This window comes from Chlorocebus sabaeus, chromosome 11 (assembly GCF_047675955.1).
Source record: "Chlorocebus sabaeus isolate Y175 chromosome 11, mChlSab1.0.hap1, whole genome shotgun sequence".
NCBI lineage: Eukaryota > Metazoa > Chordata > Mammalia > Primates > Cercopithecidae > Chlorocebus > Chlorocebus sabaeus.
The window spans coordinates 92,851,309-92,874,922 of NC_132914.1; the positions used below are offsets into that span (position 1 = coordinate 92,851,309).

The 23,614-nt window shown below is 40.7% G+C and overlaps 1 protein-coding gene across 3 annotated transcripts in view; it reads right to left on the reverse strand.

The window, feature by feature from the left end:
* Window positions 1-1,875: 1,875 nt before the first annotated feature.
* USP44 (ubiquitin specific peptidase 44) overlaps window positions 1,876-23,614 on the reverse strand; it is a 33,503-nt gene continuing 11,764 nt past the window's right edge. For 2 of the 3 annotated variants that reach the window (XM_008004291.3, XM_008004292.3), the window contains exons 2-6: window positions 18,417-19,917; window positions 14,465-14,660; window positions 10,287-10,395; window positions 6,559-6,764; window positions 1,876-3,641 (exon numbers count right to left, since the gene is read on the reverse strand). In XM_008004291.3, coding sequence (XP_008002482.3) covers window positions 3,442-3,641; window positions 6,559-6,764; window positions 10,287-10,395; window positions 14,465-14,660; window positions 18,417-19,847 — 2,142 coding nt within the window. In that variant the 5' untranslated portion in view covers window positions 19,848-19,917 and the 3' untranslated portion in view covers window positions 1,876-3,441. Of the gene's footprint in view, window positions 3,642-6,558; window positions 6,765-10,286; window positions 10,396-14,464; window positions 14,661-18,416; window positions 19,918-22,293; window positions 22,387-23,614 lie in introns of those variants that run through there. The other variant, XM_008004295.3, reaches the window with a different exon arrangement.

Consider the following 23,614-nt stretch of genomic DNA (forward strand, 5'->3'; position numbering starts at 1 on the left):
TCGAAACCTTGATTTGGTGAAAATCTCAACGTTTAGATCCTTTTTATCAGGGAGTGTATTCAGCTTGCTCAGAAAACCAAAAGGGCATTAAAGCCACAAAAGGAAAGAAGAAAAAAAAAACTTCCATGTTTGGATCTTGTTCTAGTTAGAAAAATTAAGTTGAAATTATTGGACTTTTTCATTCATGAGGCAAATGCTGTAATATGTCACCCTTTGACAGGTTTGGATTTTTAACATTACTGGTGGTATTTCAGGAAGTGAGGTGACAGTTACTTTCCTTATAGCGGCTAAGTGTATTAAGTTGAATGTAACGATCATAATATTAATTTGTTTGAACTGAGGCCCTCTACTGATTCTTTAACAAATTGCTTGAATTCTTATATGTAAATAATTTTATGGGAATGTTCCATCATAATTTCTAAATCGTTTATATACCAAGGTAGCCTTAATTTGTGTATGTTTCAGTCCAATGAGATTTTATTGCCTCTGGGATGCTGTTTAGTTTGTATTTTGTTAAACATTTTTATCTTAGGAAGAGAAACCTACGACTTCTGTACCTAGATCATGTTACATTAAAAAGCTGTTCTTTCAGCATTAGAGCTATAAATGAATGTTATCTTGTGGGGAAACAATCTAGGTTTTAGCTGTATGAGCTATATTTATTATGGTGCTAATGTTCAATAGCCACATTTGACTAATTTCTCCATTTTCTGTGATGCTGTGGCTGGTGGCAGAGCTCGCCAGTTCATGCCTGGACATACTGTCAGGGCTGGGCCCTCCAGCTCTCTCCTTTGGGGTTGAGTCCATATCTTTTGATGTGGAAGTATAAAGCAAGAATCTTGATTTCTAAACCCAGGAATTTTAGAATTGACCTTTATGAGTGAAGACTTTTGGAGCTTTTAAAGATCTTGGCAGTCATGATCTCAAACCTATTAGGAGCTCCAAGCTCCCTTCCCAGGTAACTGTTGGGAACAAAGGCATCACTGTATGCCCTTGTAATGGCTGGAAGGGACACGATCTTGTAAATAGGAAAGCCGTCACTTAAACTGTATTGTTTGCTTATTAGCCATGTATCTCTTAAAATTTTGTTATGTTTACAACAATGTACCTTATTGGCAACAAATTATTAGTTTGATGTTTAACAATAGTGCCTTTAGTAAATTATTTTACAACTAAAACATGTTGTTTTTTGTTAGATCAACTTAGCAGAATGTAGACGTCCATACTGAGATTTAAGATAGTAAGAAATCTAAGTTTCTGTTTATTTAGGTTTTAATTTTATTGTTGGTATTTTGAGACATTTTTCACACTAAAATTTAGTGGAAAGTATTAACAGATTTCCCATATCCCCCAATAATATCCCCTTTCTCCAAGCCTCCCCCCATAGGTGTTAGTTTTAAGGGATTAAAAAGTAAAGGGTTAAGTCACTTTCTTTTTTTTTTTAGACAGAATCTCGCTCTGTCACCCAGGCTGGAATGCAGTGGCGTGATCTCAGCTCAGTGCAACTGGGTTCAACCTATTCTCCTGCCTCAGCCTCCTGAGTAGCTGGACTACAGATGCGTGCTACTACACCTGGCTAATGTTTTCTGTTTGTATTTTTAGTAGAGATGGGGTTTCACTGTGTTAGCCAGGATGGTCTCGATCTCCTGACCTTGTGATCCCCCGCCTTGGCCTCCCAAACTGCTGGGATTACATTACAGGCATGAGCCATGGCGCCCGGCCTCTTGTATATTTTTATATTGAAATAAGTACAAGCAATGATACCATTACAAATAGTTCAGGAGTTTTTACAATAATTCCATTAAAATGACATGCTAAAATGTATAACATGTTAAAAATAGTCCTTGAAACTAGGAAAGAGTAGATGCTGGTATCTTGACCACGTAAATTTTTAATGAGGTATTAAGTGTGTAACAGTTGAGGTAACGACTTGCATAGGTATTATGAACAATTTTAAACACAGCCATTTAATATTCCAGATGTGTTTTTGGCACAAATGATTTGTCTGTTCAGTGATAAAAGTCTCATTGCACTTCAGCTAACCCAGATGACTTGTTATTTACTGGTAGAGATCTCTTTCAAGTTTGTACTTACAGATGATCACTACTGGTGAACAGCATTCTACAGGATATTATCTTTCACTAAGACTTCAACCTGCAAATAAACCCACTTATAAAAAAAGGATACATGATCTTCCTGTGGTTAACAGAGCTTAGATACATAGCTGGTCTGCAGATTAGTTGATTCTGCCCTCTCCAAACAAGATAAAGTTAGCAGCAACAGGACTTTAAAGAAATCCAGTGAGATTATCAGAGAAGAACAAAAAGAGTGACTCACGGCTTTTTTTTGTTGTTGTTGCAAGTTTAGATAGCTTTTAATTTTTTTAATGCTCAGGGCCAGTGTTTTAAGAGGCTCCTACCTAGTAGTCACATAATCCTAGCAAGAGTAAATCAAACTTTAGTTATTCAGGAGAATGAGATGCTAGACATAATAGTCCAGTTGCCAATTTTGAACACTTTTTTGCCCTGTAATTTTTTCTCTTCAAGACTCTTTATTCCTTTGAACTAAAAAATACATATAAAGTTTTAAGAGATCTAATGTCATCAGACATTATAAAATGAACTCATACCCAAGGTAAACTATTTGAATAACATCATACACTGGTTTGCTAAATTCAGACTTTTTATGACTGCTTAATTATTAGACTTCTGGACAAACCTGTTTGCTGCCAGACAAAAATCATAAATCCCAGCCATCATTTTTTCATGTCTATAGTTCCAAAGGTCACTTAAATATACTATTTGTAAAGCTGCCATTTTCATTTATAGTTTGACTATGCCAAATAAAGAGCAATTACTAAAACAATTTTGGGGTTACATTAACCAAAATAATGTCTATTACAAGGCCTGTTAACACACAAAGCCTCAGAAATACCAGTGAGTATGACTGAAGAATATTTAGGTGATAACTTGACATGTCACTTCAATAACTCCAACGGGCAATGTAACTTCAATATACAAATGAAAGAAAGATTATTAGTGACCAAGCAAAGTCTAATTTTCCATCTATTAAGAATTTGTATAGAAAATACCTGAAAAAGATAACACATGTATATAAAATGATGCCACTTGAACTTTGTTGGTAGAAGATTGCACAAATTCATGATCCGAGCCAATTAAGACATAAAAATATAAAAGAGGTAACATCAGTCTGAGGTAAACACCAAAAGTTTAAAACTCCAAATATTTGAAAACAGTAGTTACCTTCAGTTGATATACACATTTATACTTTGTAAAAAAAAAAAAAATTGTAGTTAGATATAAAATGTATAAATGTAGTATATACACTGATTCATAAGAAAAAAACAAGTTTAAAATGGTACATCAGTCTTTTTAAAAGTATATATATAAATCACAGGAAGAAAACCCCATTGTCTTTGGATCAGCTAAGGATTTCATTAGACGAGGTATCAGCGTCTTCATTGGGATGTTGGCTCCCGAACAGGAGCTCTGGAGGCAAAAGTTTAGAATGTCCATTCTCAGTAACTCGTTGGGTATAAAACAAGATATAAGCTTGAGCCTTGCATACTTCATCCATAGTGCACATGCTTAGCTTGGAATCATTGCAGTGTACCCAGAACCCTAGAGTGAAGCACAGAAATACACTTATGAAGGGACTTTAGAAAATTCTAGTATGAAAGGCATTGAGTGAGAAGCTTTTTCTGAAGGGAAAATTTTCTAGCCAATTCATTTTTCTTTAACAAGAAATATAGATTGGGTAGTGTTACCTTGGAATTATCTACCTTTAATCTAGAAGTAGCTTAAGTTTACACAGCATGTGACTGATTAGAGTACCTGACACTATTTATTCCTTGTGTAAATCTACCAGTTAATGCTTTTGCCACTAATCATACAGGATGATCATCCCTAATTCCAAAATCTGGCCGGGCGCAGTGGCTCACGCCTGTAATCCCAGTACTTTGGGAGGCTGAGGCAGGTGGATCACCTGAGGCCAGGAGTTAGAGACCAGTCTGGCCAACATGGCGAAACCCTGTCTCTACTAAAAATACAAAAATTAGCTGGGCGTGGTGGTGCGTGCCTGTACTCCCAGCTACTCAGGAGGCTGAAGCAAGAGAATAGAATGGCTTGAACCTGGGAGGTGGAGGTTGCAGTGAGCAAGGATTGTGCAGCTGCCCTCCAGCCTGGGTGATAGAGAGACTGTCTTAAAAAAAAAAAATCCAAAACCAAAACTTTTTGTGCCAACATGATGTCATAAGTAACCCTGAACACATTTTTTTCCACCGTATTAATGTCTTTTTTTTTACTGTGAAACTTACGTGCACATAAGTGTAATGCACTTATGTACATTACATGCACATAAGTATGCTAATGACTGCTTATCATTAGCATATAAATCAGCCAGGAATTATGCTGATGCCAAACCACCAGACTGTATGAGTGGCTGAGACAGTGACACCTTTGTTTGCTGATTGCTCAATGTACACAAACTTATGAAACTTGCATTATTTAAAGTGTTGTAGAAAATTATCTTTAGGTGGCCGGGCGCGGTGGCTCAAGCCTGTAATCCCAGCACTCTGGGAGGCCGAGGCGGGCGGATCACGAGGTCAGGAGATCGAGACCATCCTGGCTAACACGGTGAAACCCCGTCTCTACTAAAAAAATACAAAAAACTAGCCGGGCGAGGTGGCGGGCGCCTGTAGTCCCAGCTATTCGGGAGGCTGAGGCAGGAGAATGGCGTAAGCCCGGGAGGCGGAGCTTGCAGTGAGCTGAGATCCGGCCACTGCACTCTAGCCCGGGCGACAGAGCGAGACTGTCTCAAAAAAAAAAAAAAAAAAAGAAAATTATCTTTAGGCAATGTGTACAAGGTGTATATGGGTCCCATCCCTACAATACCTCATAATGTCTATGCAAAAAAATCCAAAATTCAAAACACATATGGTCCCAAGCATTTTAGACAAGGTATACTCAATCTGTATTAAAAAGCAAATTGGGTCGGGCATGGTGGCTCATGCCTGTAATCCCAGCATTTTGGGAGACCAAGGCTGTCAGATCACTTATGGCCAGGAGTTCAAGACCAGCCTGTCCAACATGGTGAAACCCCGTCTCTACTAAAAATATAAAAATTAGCCAGGCGTGGTGGTGCTCACCTGCAATCCCAGCTACTCGGGAGGCTGAGGTTGCAGTGAGCCAAGATCACGCTGCTGCACTCTAGCCGGGGGGGAAAGAGTGAGACTCCGTCTCAAAAACAAACAAACAAAAAAAGCCAATCGTGTACAACTAACTTGGTAGTTTTTGGTAGTTCAGTGTGGAGTTACCTTGGTGGATTATCGGGCTTCTTGTCCTCACCTTTTTCTGTTTGGGGTGTGTTGGGTGGGGGTGGGGAGTTGGAAGTTCATTCTTTGTTCAACAGTAAGTATCAAAAGGGAAAGTAAGGCTGGGTGTGGTGGCTCCTCTGTAATCCCAGCATTTTGGGAGGCAGAGGCAGACGGATCACAAGGTCAGGAGTTCAAGACTATCCTGGTTAACACGGTGAAACCCCGTCTCTACTGAAAATACAAAAAATTATCCGGGTGTGGCTGGGTGCGGTGGCTCAAGCCTGTAATCCCAGCACTTTGGGAGGCCGAGACAGGCGGATCACGAGGTCAGGAGATCGAGACCATCCTGGCTAACACGGTGAAACCCCGTCTCTACTAAAATACAAAAAAAATTAGCCAGGCGAGGTGGCGGCGCCTGTACTCCCAGCTACTCGGGAGGCTGAGGCAGGAGAATGGCGTGAACCCGGGAGGCGGGGCTTGCAGTGAACTGAGATCCGGCCACTGCACTCCAGCCTGGGCAACACAGCCAGACTCCATCTCAAAAAAAAAAAAAAAAAAAAAAAAATTAACCGGGTGTGGTGGCACATGCCTGTAGTCCCAGCTACTAGGGAGGCTGAGGCAGGAGAACTGCTTGAACCTGGGAGGCAGAGGTCGCAGTGAGCCAAGATCACGCCACCGCACTCCAGCCTGGGTGACAGAGCGAGACTTCATCTCAAAAAAAAAAAAAGGTGGGGGAGGGGGGAGTAAAAAATGAAATCTCAATCCAATCACTTTTGCTAGAACTAGACTACCCTAGAAGATGGAAAATAAAAGTGAGTTTTGTATGTTAAACTTGAACAGTGCTTGTTCCAGATATCTGTGATCCCCCAGTTCATTAGGTGCCCTATTTCTTTAACAAAATTAACTGAAGTAAACCAGTAAACATATGATCTGCTTTTTGAAGTGTATCTTTAAGAAAAGTTAACATTCTGACTTTTAGTTGGCAACAAGACTATCCTCATTATTATATTCCTCCAGCCCTTAGTCAAAAGTACCGCAAAACCTACAGAAAATATTTCATGCATCAACTCTCATGTTTTAGTATCTGCAGAGGTATTCTCCCTAAGAAAGTAAGTGGTCAAGTAGTTTTGTTTATGATTTAGTAGTCAATTTAGAAATCGGTTAAAGCCTGAACTCCAGCCTCCAAGTCCAACCCAAGATAAAATACTTTTTCTTATCTATACCTCCTTCAGAATTATAGCAGTAGGCAGTGTAGTGCCCTGAGCCAAATCCTTTCCCATGGTGCATCACCACCGCAGACAGGTCATAGATAAAGCATTCTGGTCTGAGGGATTTCAGGGCCTCCCTGCAGCAATAGGGCTCCATGTTTAAGATTTCCTCAAAGCCAACGTGAACACCAATCTTCTCTCGGTTATTACGTCCTGACCACCTGTGAACAAACCAGTGTGAAATTATCAACACAATTAAGGGAAAATAACCATGTACTAGGTCTAGACACTTGTAACAGATGACCCCAGGCAGTATGGAATACAAAGTATCATATGTAATATAAAATTATTTCAATGCTAAAGTTGGCTATGAACGGAGAAATTTTGGCTTATTTTGCCTTCTTGTAGTTAGATGATAATGTAGGGGAAAAAAATTAACTTTTGGGAAAATATTGCCTTATGGGGGCATTTACCCCCTAACAGGTAAAAGTGAAGGCCACGAAAGGGTTGGGGTTTTTTTGTTTTTCGTTGTTTTAGAGATGGAGTCTCGCTCTGTTACACAAGCTGGAGTGCAGTGGCGCTATCTTGGCTTACTGAAGCCTCTGCCTCTCAGGTTCAAGCCATTCTCCCGCTGGGACTGCAGGTGTGCGCCATCACGCCTGGCTAATTTTTGTATTTTTAGTAGAGACAGGACTTCACCATGTTGGCCAGGCTGGTCTTGAACTCCTGACCGCAAGTGATTCGCCTGCCTTGGATTCCAAAGCGCTGGGATTACAGGTGTGAGCCACTGTGCCCAGCCCCACCAAAGGGTTTTTAATTCCTTATTGTCTTGCCAGGATATGAAGAGGGTATCCCAGATGGGAGCTACAATCTGGATCTTTCTTGGCCAGGTATGGAGGAAAACAAAACAGGGCACCTCTAATTCCTCAGAATACTTCAGAGATTTTCAGACTAAAACAACAGGAACTGTGTCCCCTTGCTGTGTGTAAGTCAGCACAACCGCCCACTGGTGACAGAACTGAAAGAACGCCCTTATCCTGTCATTTTCTCAGTCTGTTGCTCATACTTCCCCTTACTGGATCTCAGCATGGCAAGCAATGTGTTTATCAATACGCATAATGAGTTGGTCCTACGAGGGGAAAATAATGTTACGTGGTAGTTCAAGAGATTATAATCCAGTTTGTGGTAGTATGGTACAGAGACAAGGCAGACATAGATAAAAATATAGTAGTAAAGTACTAAAACATGAACTTCAGACAAATAACAGCAGGTAGAGAACGGAGAGACAGGAACACAGTTTTATGATGGAAAAAAAAATGTGAAAATGCTTAGTCCAGTGTAAAATGGCATGGAACTAAAGATGAACCATGCAAATTATGTTATCTGCTGGACCATAAGTCATATTCCAAACTCTCTGTGTGGTTGTGAAAAATATATTTGGTTTTCCTTCCAGTTTCCTAAGATACATCTCCTAAAATTCTTGGAATCTCTGGAGTGTCTTGGCTGGGTGCGGTGACTCATGCTTGTAATCCCAGCACTTTGGGAGGCTGAGGTGGATGGATCACCTGAGGTCAGGAGTTCAAGACTAGCCTGGCCAACATGGTGAAACCCCGTCTCTACTAAAAATACAAAAATTAGCCAGGCGTGGTGGCGCATGCCCATAATCCCAGCTACTGGGGAGGCTGAGGCAGGATAATCACTTGAACCCAGGAGGCGGAGGTTGCAGTGAGCTGAGATTGTGCCATTGCACTCCAGCCTGGGCAACAAGAGCTAAACTCTGGCTCAAAAAAAAAAAAAAAAAAAAAAAAAAAAAAAAAAAAAAGTGTGTCTTTTGTATGCTAATGAGACAACTAGTGGCTGGCAACCCCTAGATAGCTTCAGCATGTGGGCAAGTCACAGGAAAGACCCGGGAATGACTAGAAGATTGGGACTTTCAGCTTCCTTCCAAATACCGTCCCCAACCCCCAAAGGGAATGGGGCTGAATGATGTAATCAGTCATGCCTATGTACTGAAGCCTCCATAAAAACCCAAAAGGATGGGCTTCTGGAGCTTCCAGATAGCTATCCATGCTGAGGTCCCTGGAGGGCGGCACCCCCAGGGAGGGTGTGGAACCTATACGCCCCTTCCCACAAGTCATGCCCTACACATGACTTCCGTCTGGCTGTTCATATGGATCCTTAAAACTCTCCTTTGTAATAAAAGGGTAAACACGAATTTCCCTGAGTTCTGTGGGGCGCTCTAGCAAATTGATCAAACGAGGGGAGCGTGGCTTGTGAGAATCCCATTAAATGTATAGCCAACAGGTTGGTCAGAATTTCCACAAACCTGGAGTTATGACTGGTGTCAGAAGTGGGGGTCAGTCTGGTGGGACTGAGCTCTCAATCTGTGGGGTCTGATGCTACCTCCAGGTAGACAGGGTTGGAACTGAGCTGAATAAGAGGATACCCAGCTTGCGCTCACTGCAGAGCTGATGACCTGCTTGGTGGGGAGAAATCTCCTACACATTTGGTAAGCAGAGGTCACATTTGTATTCTCTGTTGTAAGAGTATGGTAGGAAAAACTGAGTTCGGTTTTTCCAATATCTCTCAGCTAGGTGCGGTGGCCCACGCCTGTAATCCCAGCACATTGGGAAGCTGAGGCAGGCAGACTGCCTGAGCTCAGGAGTTCCCAGATTAGCCTGGGCAACATGGCAAAACCCTGTCTCTACCAAAAAAAAAAAAAAAAAAAAAAAGAAAGAAATACAATAAACTGATGAAGAACAATAAGATAATATTATACCTAAAATTCCTAACGGTTTGCTTCTGCAGAGGGGAAAGGAACAAGACTGACAGGCATGCACCGGGGACATCTACAGTATTAGAAATATTCTGCCAGGTGCGGTGGCTCACGCCTGTAATTTCAACATTTTTCTTCTTCCTTTTTTTTTTTTTTTTTTTTGAGACAGAGTCTTGCTCTGTCGCTCAGGCTAGAGTGCAACGGCATGATGTTGGCTCACTGCGACCTCTGCCTCCACGGTTCAAGCGATTCTCCTGCCTCAGCCTCCCAAGTAACTGGAATTACAGGCATGCGTCGCCATGCCTGGCTAATTTTTGTATTTGTATTTTTATGTTTATGGATGCATGTATGTACGTATGTATGTTTGAAACGGAGTCACACTTTGTTCCCCAGGCTGGAGTGCAACGGCACGATATCGGCTCACTGCAACCTCCGTCTCCTAGGTTCAAGAGATTCTCGTGACTCAGCCTCCTAAGCAGCTAGGATTATAGGCATGCGCCACCATGCCCAGCTACATTTTTGTATTTTTAGCAGAGATGCGGTTTCACCATGTTGGCCAGGCTGGTCTTGAACTCCCGACCTCAGGTGATCCACCTGCCTCGGCCTCCCAAAGTGCTGGGATTATAGGCACGAGCCACCTTGCCCAGCCAGCACTTTGGGAGGCCAAGGTGAGTGAATTGCTTGAGTCCAGGAGTTTGAGACCAGCCTGGGCAACATGGTAAAACCCCATCTCCAGCCTGGGTGACAGAGTGAGACTCGGTCTCAAAATAAATAAATAAATAAATAAATAAATAAATAAATAAATAAGCAAATGTAAGTCATTTACTACCCAAGTATATGGTATTAAAAGTTAATTCATTTGTCAGAAAGGCGATTAAAGGGGAAAAAATTATTACATGCATTCTTTAAGTTTTGAAGCATCATAAGCACAAGGAATGATCACTTTGCAACTGGTCCTGCTACAGACCTGAATCGTTTGAGGTGCAGTCTGAGAACCTGAGGTAGGTGGCATATCATAAGTTGTTTCTGGGCTTCTGTGAGTACAACTGGTTTGGAGGAAAACCTTCTACGCTTTGCTGTAACATCAAAGAAAGAATAAAAATCAAATTTAATGTAAAGATGCAGGGAAAAGCTGAGTGAACCTTCTTTTAATTAAGTCAGAAATGAAAAGTATCTACTGTGTTCTAGGCATTGTGCTGTGCTAGAGATACAGACATGGGTTTTGCCTTCGAGAAACTCATGATCCACAATTAAACAAAAAACTTATGAGCTAGTCAAGTTAGATCTGCAATCAAGCACATGATTTAATAATAATCTTGCATATAATGTAATAGAACAAAGTATACTGCCATAATATTTTTATTTACTTATTTATTTAGAGACGGAGTCTCACTCTGTTGCCCAGGCTGGAGTGCACTGGCGTGATCTCAGCTCACCACAACCTCCACTTCCTGGATTCAAGCAATTCTCCTGCCTCAGCCTCCTGAGTAACTGGGACTATAGATGCATGCCACCACGCCCGTCTAATTTTTATATTTTCAGTAGAGATGGGGTTTCACTATGTTGGCCAGGCTGGTCTCGAACTCCTGACCTCGTGAGCCACCTGCCTCGGCCTCCCAAAGTGCTGGGATTACAGACATGAGCCACTGCACCCGGCCATAATAGTATTTTTAAATGGAACAGGCCATACCAATTAACAGGAAAAGTTACAACATTCTGTAAACATTTTAATACACATATCCCAAACTTCTTTTTTTTTTTTTTGAGATGGAGTTTTCGCTCTTGTCGCCCAGGCTGGAGTGCAATGGCGTGATCTCGGCTCACCACAACCTCCGCCTCCCGGGTTCAAGCGATTCTACTGCTTCAGCCTCCCGAGTAACCAGGATTACAGGCATGCACCTCCACTCCCAGCTAATTTTGTATTTTTAGTAGAGACGGGGTTTCTTCATGTTACCCAGGATGGTCTCGATCTCCTGACCTCGTGATCCGCCCGCCTCGGCCTCCCAAAGTGCTAGGATTACAGGCGTGAGCCACTGCGCCTGGCCCCAAATTCTTAATTTAAAAGTCTGTGGTCAAAAGATTTAAAAAAGAAATAAGAAAAAAAAAAGTGTGTGGTCAGTTCATATACTAAGGCTAGTCAGAAACCCAGAGGAAGGTCCTGATTACCCAGAACATCCCTCCACTTTTCCTGGGGACCACCCCAGCCCTGGCCAATGGCTTAGGAAAGCAGGACTTTACCAGCTCTGAGGCCTCCCTCACTCAAGCGTTTTGCTTTTGCTCTTTTAGCACCAGATCTTAGACAGTTGGAACTCAGGATTCTTCTTGTCCCTTCTGCTTCCCTAGAGGTCCACCTACGGACTGTCCTGCAGCGGGGCCATCGGCTACAGTTTGTTCCTGATGCCCAGGAGCTGTCCTTCAACTTGCACACGAGCTCCGACTCCAGCCATGGCCGCAGCTGCTTCTCATGTGGGAAGCAGGCTCAGTCCACCATGAAGCTGAGCTCTGAGCCATCTTCACTGGTCTTTCTTCCAGGCGTCTAACCCTGCGATCCAGGTATCTGGCTGCTGCTGAATGTCCTGGACCTACCTCTGGATTGTCTCCTAGCACATCCGGTCCAAGGGTAGCCAGATAGGGGATGTCAACTCCTCAGCGTATAATTGTAAACATTTTCATTGCTGTGTTAAAGTAGCTCTTTTAGGCCTGTATTTGGTAGCGTTAGTAAACACATAGAAATTTGCTATAAAACCATATTCTGCATTCATAACATCACCCCCCAAATTTGGTGACGAAAGCATGTGGGACTCATCACATTTATGTCCAAGAAAAAATAATACTTCATCATAACAACTTTGACAAAGTTTTATTTTTTTTAAAAAAAACCTTATAAATTTAAGGCTACTTTATGTGTTTACATTAGACAGCACTCAGAAAAAAGTGTTAAAGTCATTCCAGGAAACCATCAATTGATAAAACATTTCTTCAATGTGGGAATATCCTATTTTTTGTTTACCTTAAAAGTTTAGTATCTAAAGCCTTAGAATCTATTTGCAAGATAGGGAAATTAGGCAGAAGACCTGAAAAAGTATATATAGTATAGTATAAACTAGTATAAACCATAGTATAGTTTACTATATAGTATACTATACTACACCATATGTTTATATTATATATATAAATAGTAAGATACTATGTAAGTATATTTTATTCTTTTTTTGAATTTCAATAGGTTTGTGGTGAACAGGTGGTATTTGGTTACATAAATAAGTTACTTAGAGGTGATTTCTGAGAATTTGGTGTGCCCAATGTGTAGTGTTTTATCCCTTACTCCCTCCCACCCTTTCCCCTGAATCTGTAAAGTCCACTGGATCATTATTATTATTATCATCATTATTATTATTATTATTATTATTATTTGAGACGGCGTCTTGCTCTGTCGCCCAGGCTGGAGTGGAATGGCATGATCTCGGCTCACTGCAACCTCCATCTCCTGGGTTCAAGTGATTCTCCTGCCTCGGCCGCTTGAGTACCTGGGATGACAGGCGCCCGCCACCGTGCCTGGCTAATTTTTGTATTTTTAGTAGAGACGGGGTTTCACCATGTTGGCCAGGCTGGTCTCGAACTCCTGACCTCAGGTCCGCCTGCCTCAGCCTCTCAAACTGCTGGGATTACAGGTGTAAGCCACCATGCCCAGCCCACACTGGACCATTCTTATGCCTTTGTATCCTCATAGCTTAACTCCCACTATATATATATATATATATATATATATATATATATATATACACATTGACAGAGGAGGTAAGACACAGCAGATCCTTTTGTGTGTGTGTGTGTGTGTGTTTTTCTTTTTTTTGAGACAGCGTCTTGTTCTGTTACCCAGGTTGGAGTGCAGTGGCACGATCTCGGCTCACTGCAATCTCTGCTTTCTGGGTTCAAGAGATTCTCCTGCCTCAGCCTCCCAAGTAGCTGGGATTATGGACGCGCTCCACCACATCCGGCTAATTTCTGTATTTTTAGTAGAGATGGGGTTTCGCCATGTTGCCCAGGCTGGTCTTGACCTCAAGCGATCCACCTGCCTTGGCCTCCCAAAGTGTTAGGATTACAGGTGTAAGCCACCGCACCTGGCCAACACAGCAGATCTGATGTGGTTTTACACACCGTTTCCTTGGAGGAAGATGCTTCTTTTCTGTTTTGTTTTGTTTGAGACAGAGTTTCACTCTTGCTCAGGCTGGAGTGAGGTGGCGCAATCTCAGCTCACTGCAACCTCTGCCTCCTGGGTTCAAGCAATTCTCCTGTCTCAGCCTCCCAAGTAGCTGGGATTACAAGTGTGTGCCACCATGCCCAGCTAATTTTTGTATTTTTAGTACAGACGGGGTTTCACCACATTGGCCAGGGTGGTCTTGAACTCCTGACCTCAGGTGATCTGCCCGCCTCGGCCTCCCAACGTGCTAGGATTACGTGAGCCACTGCACCCGGCCGAGGACGCTTCTCTTGAACTGAAGTGGCTGTTTCACCCCCAGTGTCAGGTTCCCATGCGCTCCTCTATTAGAGCACTTATCACAGTGGATCCTGTCTATCCGCCTCCTCCATTAGGAATGTAAGCACCTTGACAGCATCTCACCTGTACCTACAGACACTGGGAATAACTAACACAGAACAGACAGGGCATGGTTTTGAATAAATCTTTGTTTTGACGAAGCCAATCTCCACAGCAGGAGTCCTGCATATGGTATTTCCTATTTTATGTGTATAGACACACACACATACATTTATCTACATATCATTTTGATATGTAGCAAGAAAAAGCTCATAAAACAAGTGTTTCATTCACACTACATGCCATGCTTTCCTTTCATTATTCCTCTTTGCTATTTTATTCTGCTCCACATATCATATTTAAACTTGTCATGAATCTCCTCTCCCCAAAATTGTCTACAGGATCAGAAACAATTTAAATTCCATCAGTATGGCCAAACAAATGCATAGTTCATAAATGCCAATTATACGTGAAAATGTCTGTTTCTTTTGACAAACTGAAAAAAAGTTCATTTTCATAACTGCTAAAGATTTCTTTCAGCTTCCTCTCATCTGCGTTTCTCTTTATCATTCCTAGGAAAGCACCGAGAACACACCATCTTTACTCACAGTTACACTGGTCACATACGTAGATTCTTCCTTCTAAAGCTTCAGTTTCTGTAAATTTGGCCAACATTTCAGTAACCAGACATGGCTGAGACGCAGTATCTTTTCCACTGCATTGATATCTTTCTGGAAACTCCAATGACAAGTCCCAGAAAGGTTCTATGGTATTGGATTTGTTGTCACATGCAAGACATGTAACCTGCAAATGAGAATGAGTTCCTAAGATTATAATCTTTCCATCAAAACATTAACTCTTTTCACTAGAGATCATTGCCAGTAAATAAGCTTTTCTCATGAAAATGCACCATTAGAATTCTGAATAATCTGCCTTATATTCTTGTCAGGAAATCTTTCCTTATGATTTTTCCTTCCAAAAGACTGTTATCAGAGCCATCATGAATTGGTTGCTTTAACTACTGGGCATTCAAAAAGCTCTAAAGGCATTAAATTTAGGCAAAAATCCAAACTGTGGACACACTGAATAGAAACACAGTATGTATATGTATACATAGAAACATACATATGATGTATATTCACATGCATTAAATTTAATGTATTTATGTCATTAGGCTTGAGGTTCCTCACTGTTTCTCCTTCATCTTTTTTTTTTGAGATGGAGTCTCGCTCTGTCCCCAGTGCTAGGGTGCAATGGCGCAATCTCGGCTCACTGCAACCTCCGGCTCTCAAGTTCAAGCGATTCTCCTGCCTCAGCCTCCTGAGTAGCTGGACTACAGCCGCAGCTATCACAAACCCAGCAAATTTTTCTGTTTTTAGAAAAGACGGGCTTTCGCCATGTTGGCCAGGATGGTCTTGAACTCCTGACTTTAGGTGATCCGCTCACCTCAGCCTGCCAAAGTGCTAGGATTACAGGCATGAGTCACCATGCCCGGCCTCTCCATCTTTTGCTGATTTTTCTTCCTAAACCCAAATACTACAACCTCTTAACCCAATCCAATCTTAACCATATTACAAGTAAAATACTATCTTTTCATTAGGCAGATTTTGAGACCCTGACAACTGATAATTTCCAAAGACAAGACATACGACATAAATAATGATGTCATACTCCTATTTAAAGCAAACATCACATTAAAATCTCCATCCAAACACAGAAAACACAAAAAACATGGAGCTGTTTTAACAACTTACACAGGTAACGTAGCAACCGGAAAGGAAATGAGTAGTAACTTCAGTGAAACATTCAGCAGGATTTAATACCAACAAACACTGCACATAACTGAAGACAGACTCCACGAACTAACAATTCACATATGATATGAAATATTATAAAGAACCTCTTTCATACAAGCTATTGCTCTGGCACAGGCAACGAAATAAAGAAGCCAGTTCTAATATAGATTTTAGATTTCACAAATTGACACAAAGAACTCTCCTGGTGTTTATAATCTAAGGACTCAGTAGTGCCAGGGCCAGACATTTTGAGGATATTCTCAAATTAAACAAAAACAAAAACAAAAGCAAAAACACACAAAAAGCTATCCCAGTCTGAGTGTAGTGGCTTATGCCTGTAATCCCAGCACTTTGAGAGGCCAAAGCGGGAGGACCACTTGAGCCCAGGAGTTTGAGACCAGCCTGGGCAACACAGTGAGACCTTGTCTCTATAAAAAATAAATAAATAAAAAGGAAAAGCCATTACAGCAACCAATTGTGTTAAATCTCCTGAGAACCAGTTCCATAAGAGTGTATTAAAGAAAGAGAAGCAAAAAGCTGGTACTATAATTTTTATTAATTTCAAAATTCATTTATAATGGAAAAAACAAGCACAGAGCCACTCTCATACTACTGGATATATATATATAGAAAAGAAAATCACTTTCTGGAAAGAACTTTGTCACCAAGTATCCAGAAGTCTTACTCTGACAAAGTCAACTTCCAGGACTCTGTCATAAAGAAATCAAAAAGTTAATTGATGACATTATAATAACAAAAAAAAATTAACAATAGTCAACAATAAGGGAATGGTTAACTAAGTTATGGTATAAACATACAATGTGGCCAGGCACGATGGCTCATGCCTGTAAGCCCAGCACTTTGGGAGGCTGAGGTGGGCGGATCACAAGGTCAGGAGATCGAAACCATCCTGGCTAACACAGTGAAACCCCATCTCTACTAAAAATACAAAAAAATTAGCCAGGCATGGTGGCGGACGCCTGTAGTCCCAGCTACTCGGGAGGCTGAGGCAGGAGAATGGTGTGAACCCAGGAGGCGGAGCTTGCAGTGAGCCAAGATTGTACCACTGCACTCCAGCCTGGGCAACAGAGTGAGACTCTGTCTCAAAAAAAAAAATTATGTTAAACAGCAGAAATATACAAAAAAACCCACAAAAAATTATGAACATTGAAATGTTTTGAAAAGAATGATGAAATATTTTTAATTACTGGAAAATCATTACAATATTAAATGGGAAAAGCAGGTAAATGCAAAATGATCAATTATGGGAAAAAATATGTATATCTGTGCAGGAGAAAAAAAGACTAGAAGAAAATATACCAAAATATTGATAGTTTTACCTATGGATTGTGGGGTTATAGGATTAGAGAATGATTTTTCTTTTCCTCTATATAGATTTCCTATATTATATAGGTTTCCTGCAACTACATGTTGCATTCTGTAATAGTGTATTTTAAAACTTTTGCATAAAAAGGAAACGACAGAGAAAGATGGAGAAGTAAAATTGCATGTTAACACAAGTACAATTCTTATTTGCTAATTAACTCAAAGTCTTTGCATTTCTGAAACACTGAAAAATAAACTTCATAGATATTCCTTAAGAAGAATTACATCTGAAATATTTAAACAACATTCTAGGAAAGTATGCTATAAAAACAAAAGACGGACTTATTACAATGAAAGTTGAACTGAAGAACAGAGGCAGGTGTGCAGGGGGAAGGAAATGACCTAAAAGCCTAATAGCTTCAGTTATAAAAAAAAATTTGTTTAAATCTGTGTGTTATGGGAAAGTAGAGAGCCTTATGTGTATTAATATTTCACCAATAAGTCCACTCAGCATAGAGAACCTTTACTTAGAAGATTTTGGTTTTGTAGCCTACCTTATCATGCCAAAGGAAACTTTTGAGCAGTAATTAAAATAAAAGAAAATCATTTAAAATTATTCTAGATGAAATCACTTTTGTTTACCTTAAAATTTCCCTACCTATTGTTAAAGCTTTCAGACCATGACCCTTTGGTTTTATAGGAAGTCCTCCAGGACTACTCCTTGGTCCCTGAAATTGCTCAAGTATGCACCATTTTCTTTCTTTCTTTCCTTTATTTCTTTATTTTTTTTTCTGAGACAGAGTCTCGCTCTGTCACCCAGGCTGGAGTGCCATGGCACAGTCTCAGCTCATTGCAACCTCCACCTCCTGGGTTCAAGTGATTCTCCTGACTCAGCCTCCCAAGTAGCTGAGATTACAGGCGTCTGCCACCATACTCAGCAAACTTTTATATTTTTAGTAGAGACGGGGTTTCACCATGTTAGTCAGGCTGGTCTTGAACTCCTGACCTCAGGTGATTCACCTGCCTTGGCCTTCCAAAGTGCTGGGATTACAGGCGTGAGCCCCCGCGCCAGGCCATGTGCACCCCATTCCCAGTATAGCAGCATCTTTAAATCTGTTCCCTCTGGGATTAAACCCTCCTCTTCTCAATCCCTCAAATAATGAATGTAATACTGGTAACCTAGAGAGCTCCGTCTCTTGATTTCTCCCTCCCTCCAAAAGCTTTTGATACCATGGATGTAAAACTACTTCCAATGATTCATGAAAGAAGGAATTGTAAATGAGTGAGCTGATTTCTCTACACATATTTATAAAAACAATCTATTTTGACCTGAAAATCGTACTAGCTTAACACACTAGATGTACATAGAATATGCCTTTTTATAGGCTACACTTTATGGACTCCCAATGATGAAAATAAGATTTTAAAAAATCCATACCTGACTAAGAAGTTGTCCATGAAAAATGTTATTTACAACATTCAGAACTTGTTTGATGAGTTTCCTTTGAGAAGTGGGGATAAGAGCTGGTAAACTGGTACCAGTTGTCTCTAATTCATGTTGTATTTTATCTAAAAGTTCACAAAGAAATTCCTGAGCATCTTGTTGGGCGTAACCACGAAAGGCAGGAATGAGTCTCCACACTGAGTGTAGCATAGCAAATGGTGAGACCAACGCCCACTTTCCAGACCACATGACTTGGAACAAAGTATGCAATTCATGACAAAGAGAAAGGTACTGTGAAGTTGGCTCCCTTGGCTGAATAAGTTCCATCTTTCTACTTTTTGATGCTCCACCACTTAGTCCTGATGACAGACTTGATTGTCTGGAGCGAACAAAACCTGTATCTTTTTCTTGACATTCATTCATTTGATATACTACTGTATCTGTGACTGGTGGATGCTTACAGAAAGATCTTTTCTTCTCACTAGCAGTCACAGCCAGCCATTGGTTCAGATCAAGCTTTAAAAAACATTGTCGAAAAATAAGTAAATGACTCAACACCTGAAGAACAGAATTCATATAGCAAGTATTCCCCAAATTTCTCAATCCTGTTACACCAGGGGTTACTATTGACTTTCGTTTAACTGAGGAGTCATTGATTTTTTGAGATCTTTCATCTTCTGAGGTAGAGAGTACTTTATCTTTTGCTGTTGATGCTGGCATTTGTGCTGGCACCTGAACAGGAACTATTTCTATTATGGTCGACTGAGCGAGCCCTTGTAAACGTAAACTCTTTCTTGGAGGCATACTTTCCAATTCTGCTTTAACTTGATACTCTAATTCTTGCCGTCTTCGCTTTACTTCTCTTTTTACTACTAATTTTTCCTGAAATTGTTCTTCTTGCTTTTTTCTTCCAATGGGTGATTGTTCAAACCATGTTCGAAAGATTTTACCCATTAATATCCTTCTCCTGTGCCAAAGAGCAGTATACATTTGATCTTCATTTTGAAGCAGAGATTGGGCACCATCATATAAGAAATAAGAATCATCACTTGTACCCATGGACCGTAAAACCATCCCACTACGAGTCGTGCAGTGATAATTTTGACTCTTGATTGCACTTAATGTACTCCGTAGTAACTTCAGGTCTCCAGCTGCATTATCATTCAGAACATAATCGTCACAAAGGTAACAAAAAACATACATCTCATTCACCTCCAATGCAACAGGATGACTGCTGTCTTGAAAGTGCTTGAGTGCATGCTCTTCAATATATCTTCCACAGGCAACATGGGAGCAGCTAAGGCAAGCCCAAATGGACTCGGTCGTGTTGCACTCCACACAGTGCCATTTCTGAGGGTTGAGGCTGGAATGGTCTTGAGCAAGCCGCAGCTGCCCAACATGTTTGCACTTATCCATTGTTAGCATTTATTTAGTCTAGCTGAGAAACGCATAATCCAAACAAGTCTCTGTTCACAACACTTGAAGCATCTGAAAACTAAACAGAACAATGTCGAGTATTAATAAAAACAAGACGCCAATATTTTTCATATTTTTCCCAAGCATAATAAAGATTTGTGTCCTTTGCTCCCAATTTCCAGGCTGTTAAAATACCATTAGCAGTTCTCACATTTCCCTTGCTCTAGACTTCCTAATCTCACATCCACCTTGCTCTGAAAGCACAGACACTTCACTTTCTCTAATGAGTCACCTTTAACTTTTGTTTTTAACTTTCTGCCACCATCTAGTGGTGAAAAATGGGTAGTAATCACTTTCCACTGAAATAGCTTAAGATCTATCCTTTTTACCCAGTAGTCTGAGGGCAGTTTCCAAAACTACATTTCTTTTTCGTTTTGTTTTGTTTTGAGACAGTCTTGCTCTGTGGCCCAGGATAGAGTGCAGTGGTGCAATCTCAGCTCACTGCAACCTCTGCCTCCTGGGCTCCCATGATTATTGTGTCTTGGCCTCCAAGTAGCTGGGATTATAGGCATGCACCACCACATACAGCTAATCTGTTTTTCATATTTTTACTAGAGACAGGGTTTCATCATGTTGCCCAGGCTGGTCTTGAACTCCTGAGCTCAGGTCATCTATCCACCCTGGCCTCCCAAAGTACTGGGAGTGCAGGCATGAACCACTGTGCCTGCAATCTTAAAGACTGGGGTTGGCAAGACCCAAATATATCTCACTAATATTTATAAACATTCTGAGCCCTACGCAGAGTTAATAAAGCATAATCAAATAAGAAAGGCTGAGTTTTAAGGCAGAAAAACGTAGGTTTGAATTGTACCTTTGCCACACACTGTTAAATGTATGATTTTGAGCAAATGTTTTAACTTCTCTAAAACCATACCAACTTCAATTGAATTGCTGAAGAACTGAGAGATAATATTTATCCGACACACGGTAAATGCTCAGTAAATGGTAGTTTTAATTGTAGCTACAGCGAACAAATTACCCTATTTAAATAAATAATATTAGATATTCTATTTAATTACCATTAAACTTATTTTTTTCCATTGGGTAAATCAATAATTGCCTTTAATTCATAGCTCTATAACATACTCTGAGGCTGAACAGACTTGACAGGTGGCTTTAGGGAAGGAGAAAGACAGAAGAGGAGAAAGTGCTTCTGTATTTGAATATTCTCAGGAACATACAAGGAAATAAAGAGGACAAAAAGAAGAATATGAAGAGGGTAGCAATAAGCTTTTATCACATTCTAGCAGGCCTAAGCCTATCTGAAATTATAAGCTTATTTTTTTTTTAAAAAAAAAAAAGCTTATGTGATTTTTGACACAGAACTTGTTCCTTTATCAGTTAAAGTCAGGAACACTTCTGCTCTAAGTTATTTACATGTAATGAACAGAAATCTTATTTAAAAAGTCGTGATCACAAAACACCTTTTTCATTGATTTAATACAAATCAAAGACAAATTTCAGGGTTTGGGTGGAGACCTAGTTACGGAACACTAAAAACACCCTATGTATCATGACCAAGGCATTAAATTTTTAGGGCAGTTGAAACTGTGAATTTCAATGGTACCTGCAAGTGCCACCTCCAGGCCTCAGGAAAACTGCAAAAGCAGTTGATATTTGGTTCCTTCCCACCTGTTTTTGTAAAATCTCATAATCGTTCCTTAATTTTTAGGTATCACGTACTGACCAGTCCCACCTCTCACATGTTCACGTTTCTTTCTTTTTTTTTTTCTTTTTCTTTTCTTTTCTTTTTTTTTTTTTTCTTTTTTTTTTTTTGAGACAGGGTTTTGCTATGTCACCTAGGCTGGACTGCAGTGGTGCAGTCTCAGCTCACTGCAACCTCCACTTCCTAGGTTCAAGCGATTCTCCCACCTCAGCATCGCCGGTAGCTGACACCACAGGCATGTGCCATTACGCCTGGCTAATTTTTGTATTTTTGGTAGAGACATAGTTTCACCATGTTGCCCAGGCTGGAACTCCTGGCCTCAATTGATCCACCCTCCTCAGCCTCCCAAAGTGCTAGGATAACAGACATGAGCCACCATGCCCGGCCCCCATGTTCACACACGTTTTAAGTGCACATTTTAAATTTATTTCGCTCTCTCAAAATTTCCAGAGGTTTAAAATCTGGTCAAATATGCTATTTTATTAGAACACCTAGGATTTGACAATAGTTGCTAATGGTAAAATTGAGACATCAGTGATTAATATATCCCACTATCCCATACCTTTCTGTACTGAGGCCAGAAACCGTGGAGTCATCCTTGACTCTCTCTCTCTCTAAATCTATCCTTCAGGAAAAATGGTTGACTCTACCTTCAAAATATACTGAGAATCTGACTTACTTAGTGCCTCTACTGCCACCAACCTGATCCAATCTACAATCAAGTCCTACCTGGATTACTGCAGTAAGGCTCCCAGATGTTCTCTCCACTTCTGTCCTTACTGCCACCAATGGTCTACTCTCAACACACAGTAGCACGGTCTGCATCTAGACCGAAACAACCACTTTAGGGGTTCCTTGCTGTAGTCCTCCTCCATTAATGTGTAGTCAGCAAGGCCAAGGACATGTGGCCACCTGAAGTCTGCACACACCAGCAACTCCCCTTCTAGAGCCACTTGCTGGTACCTAGGACTCAGAGAATTACTTGCCCTAATCATCCCCAAGCTTGCTTCTAGGGCCTATGAGCAACATAGAGCCACTGAAGAAATCTGTAGAGGAGAATGATACGATCAGATCTGTGGGTTACAGAGGGATCTGAATTACAAAGAGCTCTGGAGAAGGGATGAGTGATTAAGAGAGACTAACAGTCCAGAAATTATAAGGAAATTAAAGCTGCAGGAGTATAGCAGTTTTGAAGAAGGGGCAGAGGTAGAATTAGTGCTTAATAAACATTGGTTGAGAGAACTTACTCAATTTGGAGGTAAAGGGAAGAATCTAGGGCTCTATATTACCTTTGATTCAAAATGGATAAAATAAAGAACGCAGACAAAATTTAGTTAAACATGTTTCTGGTAAATCATAGAAAATAATTTTTATTTTATTTTTTGAGACGAAGTCTCACTCTGTTGCCCAGGCTGGAATGCAGTGGTGCTATCTTGGCTCACTGCAATCTCCACCCCTCGGGTTCAAGCGATTCTCCTGCCTCAGCCTCCCGAGTAGCTGAGATTACAGGCACACATCACCACGCCCAGCTAAATTTTGTATTTTTAGTAGAGATGGGGTTTCACCATGTTGGTCAGGCTGGTCTTGAGCTCCTGACCTCATGATCCGCCTGCCTTGGCCTCCCAAAGTGCTGGGATTACAGGCGTGAGCCACTATGCCAGGCCAAAAATAATTATTAGTTCAACACCCTTGCAGAGATGAAGAAGGAAATGCCAGCATTTACTCTCAAAAAAGATCATTTCATTCCAAAATTTTAAAGACGTAGAATGAGTTAACACCTTCAGAAAAGGCTCAAGAGAAAAAAGTCTGGTGATAATACATACATTTATTCTGAGGTTATCTCTGGGTAATGGGACTGCAAATTCTGTACTTTCTTTATTAATCTATACTTTCAAAATTGTAAAAATAACATGTTTTAAAGAAAAACAACTCAGATAGTGTTATGTATGTGTTAAATTGTACACTAGCCTCTTTACTCCGTTTTCTACTCTGCAAATAAATTCCCTTGAATACAAAAAAAGTGCTTGTTTCATTGAAGCTGTTGCTAAAA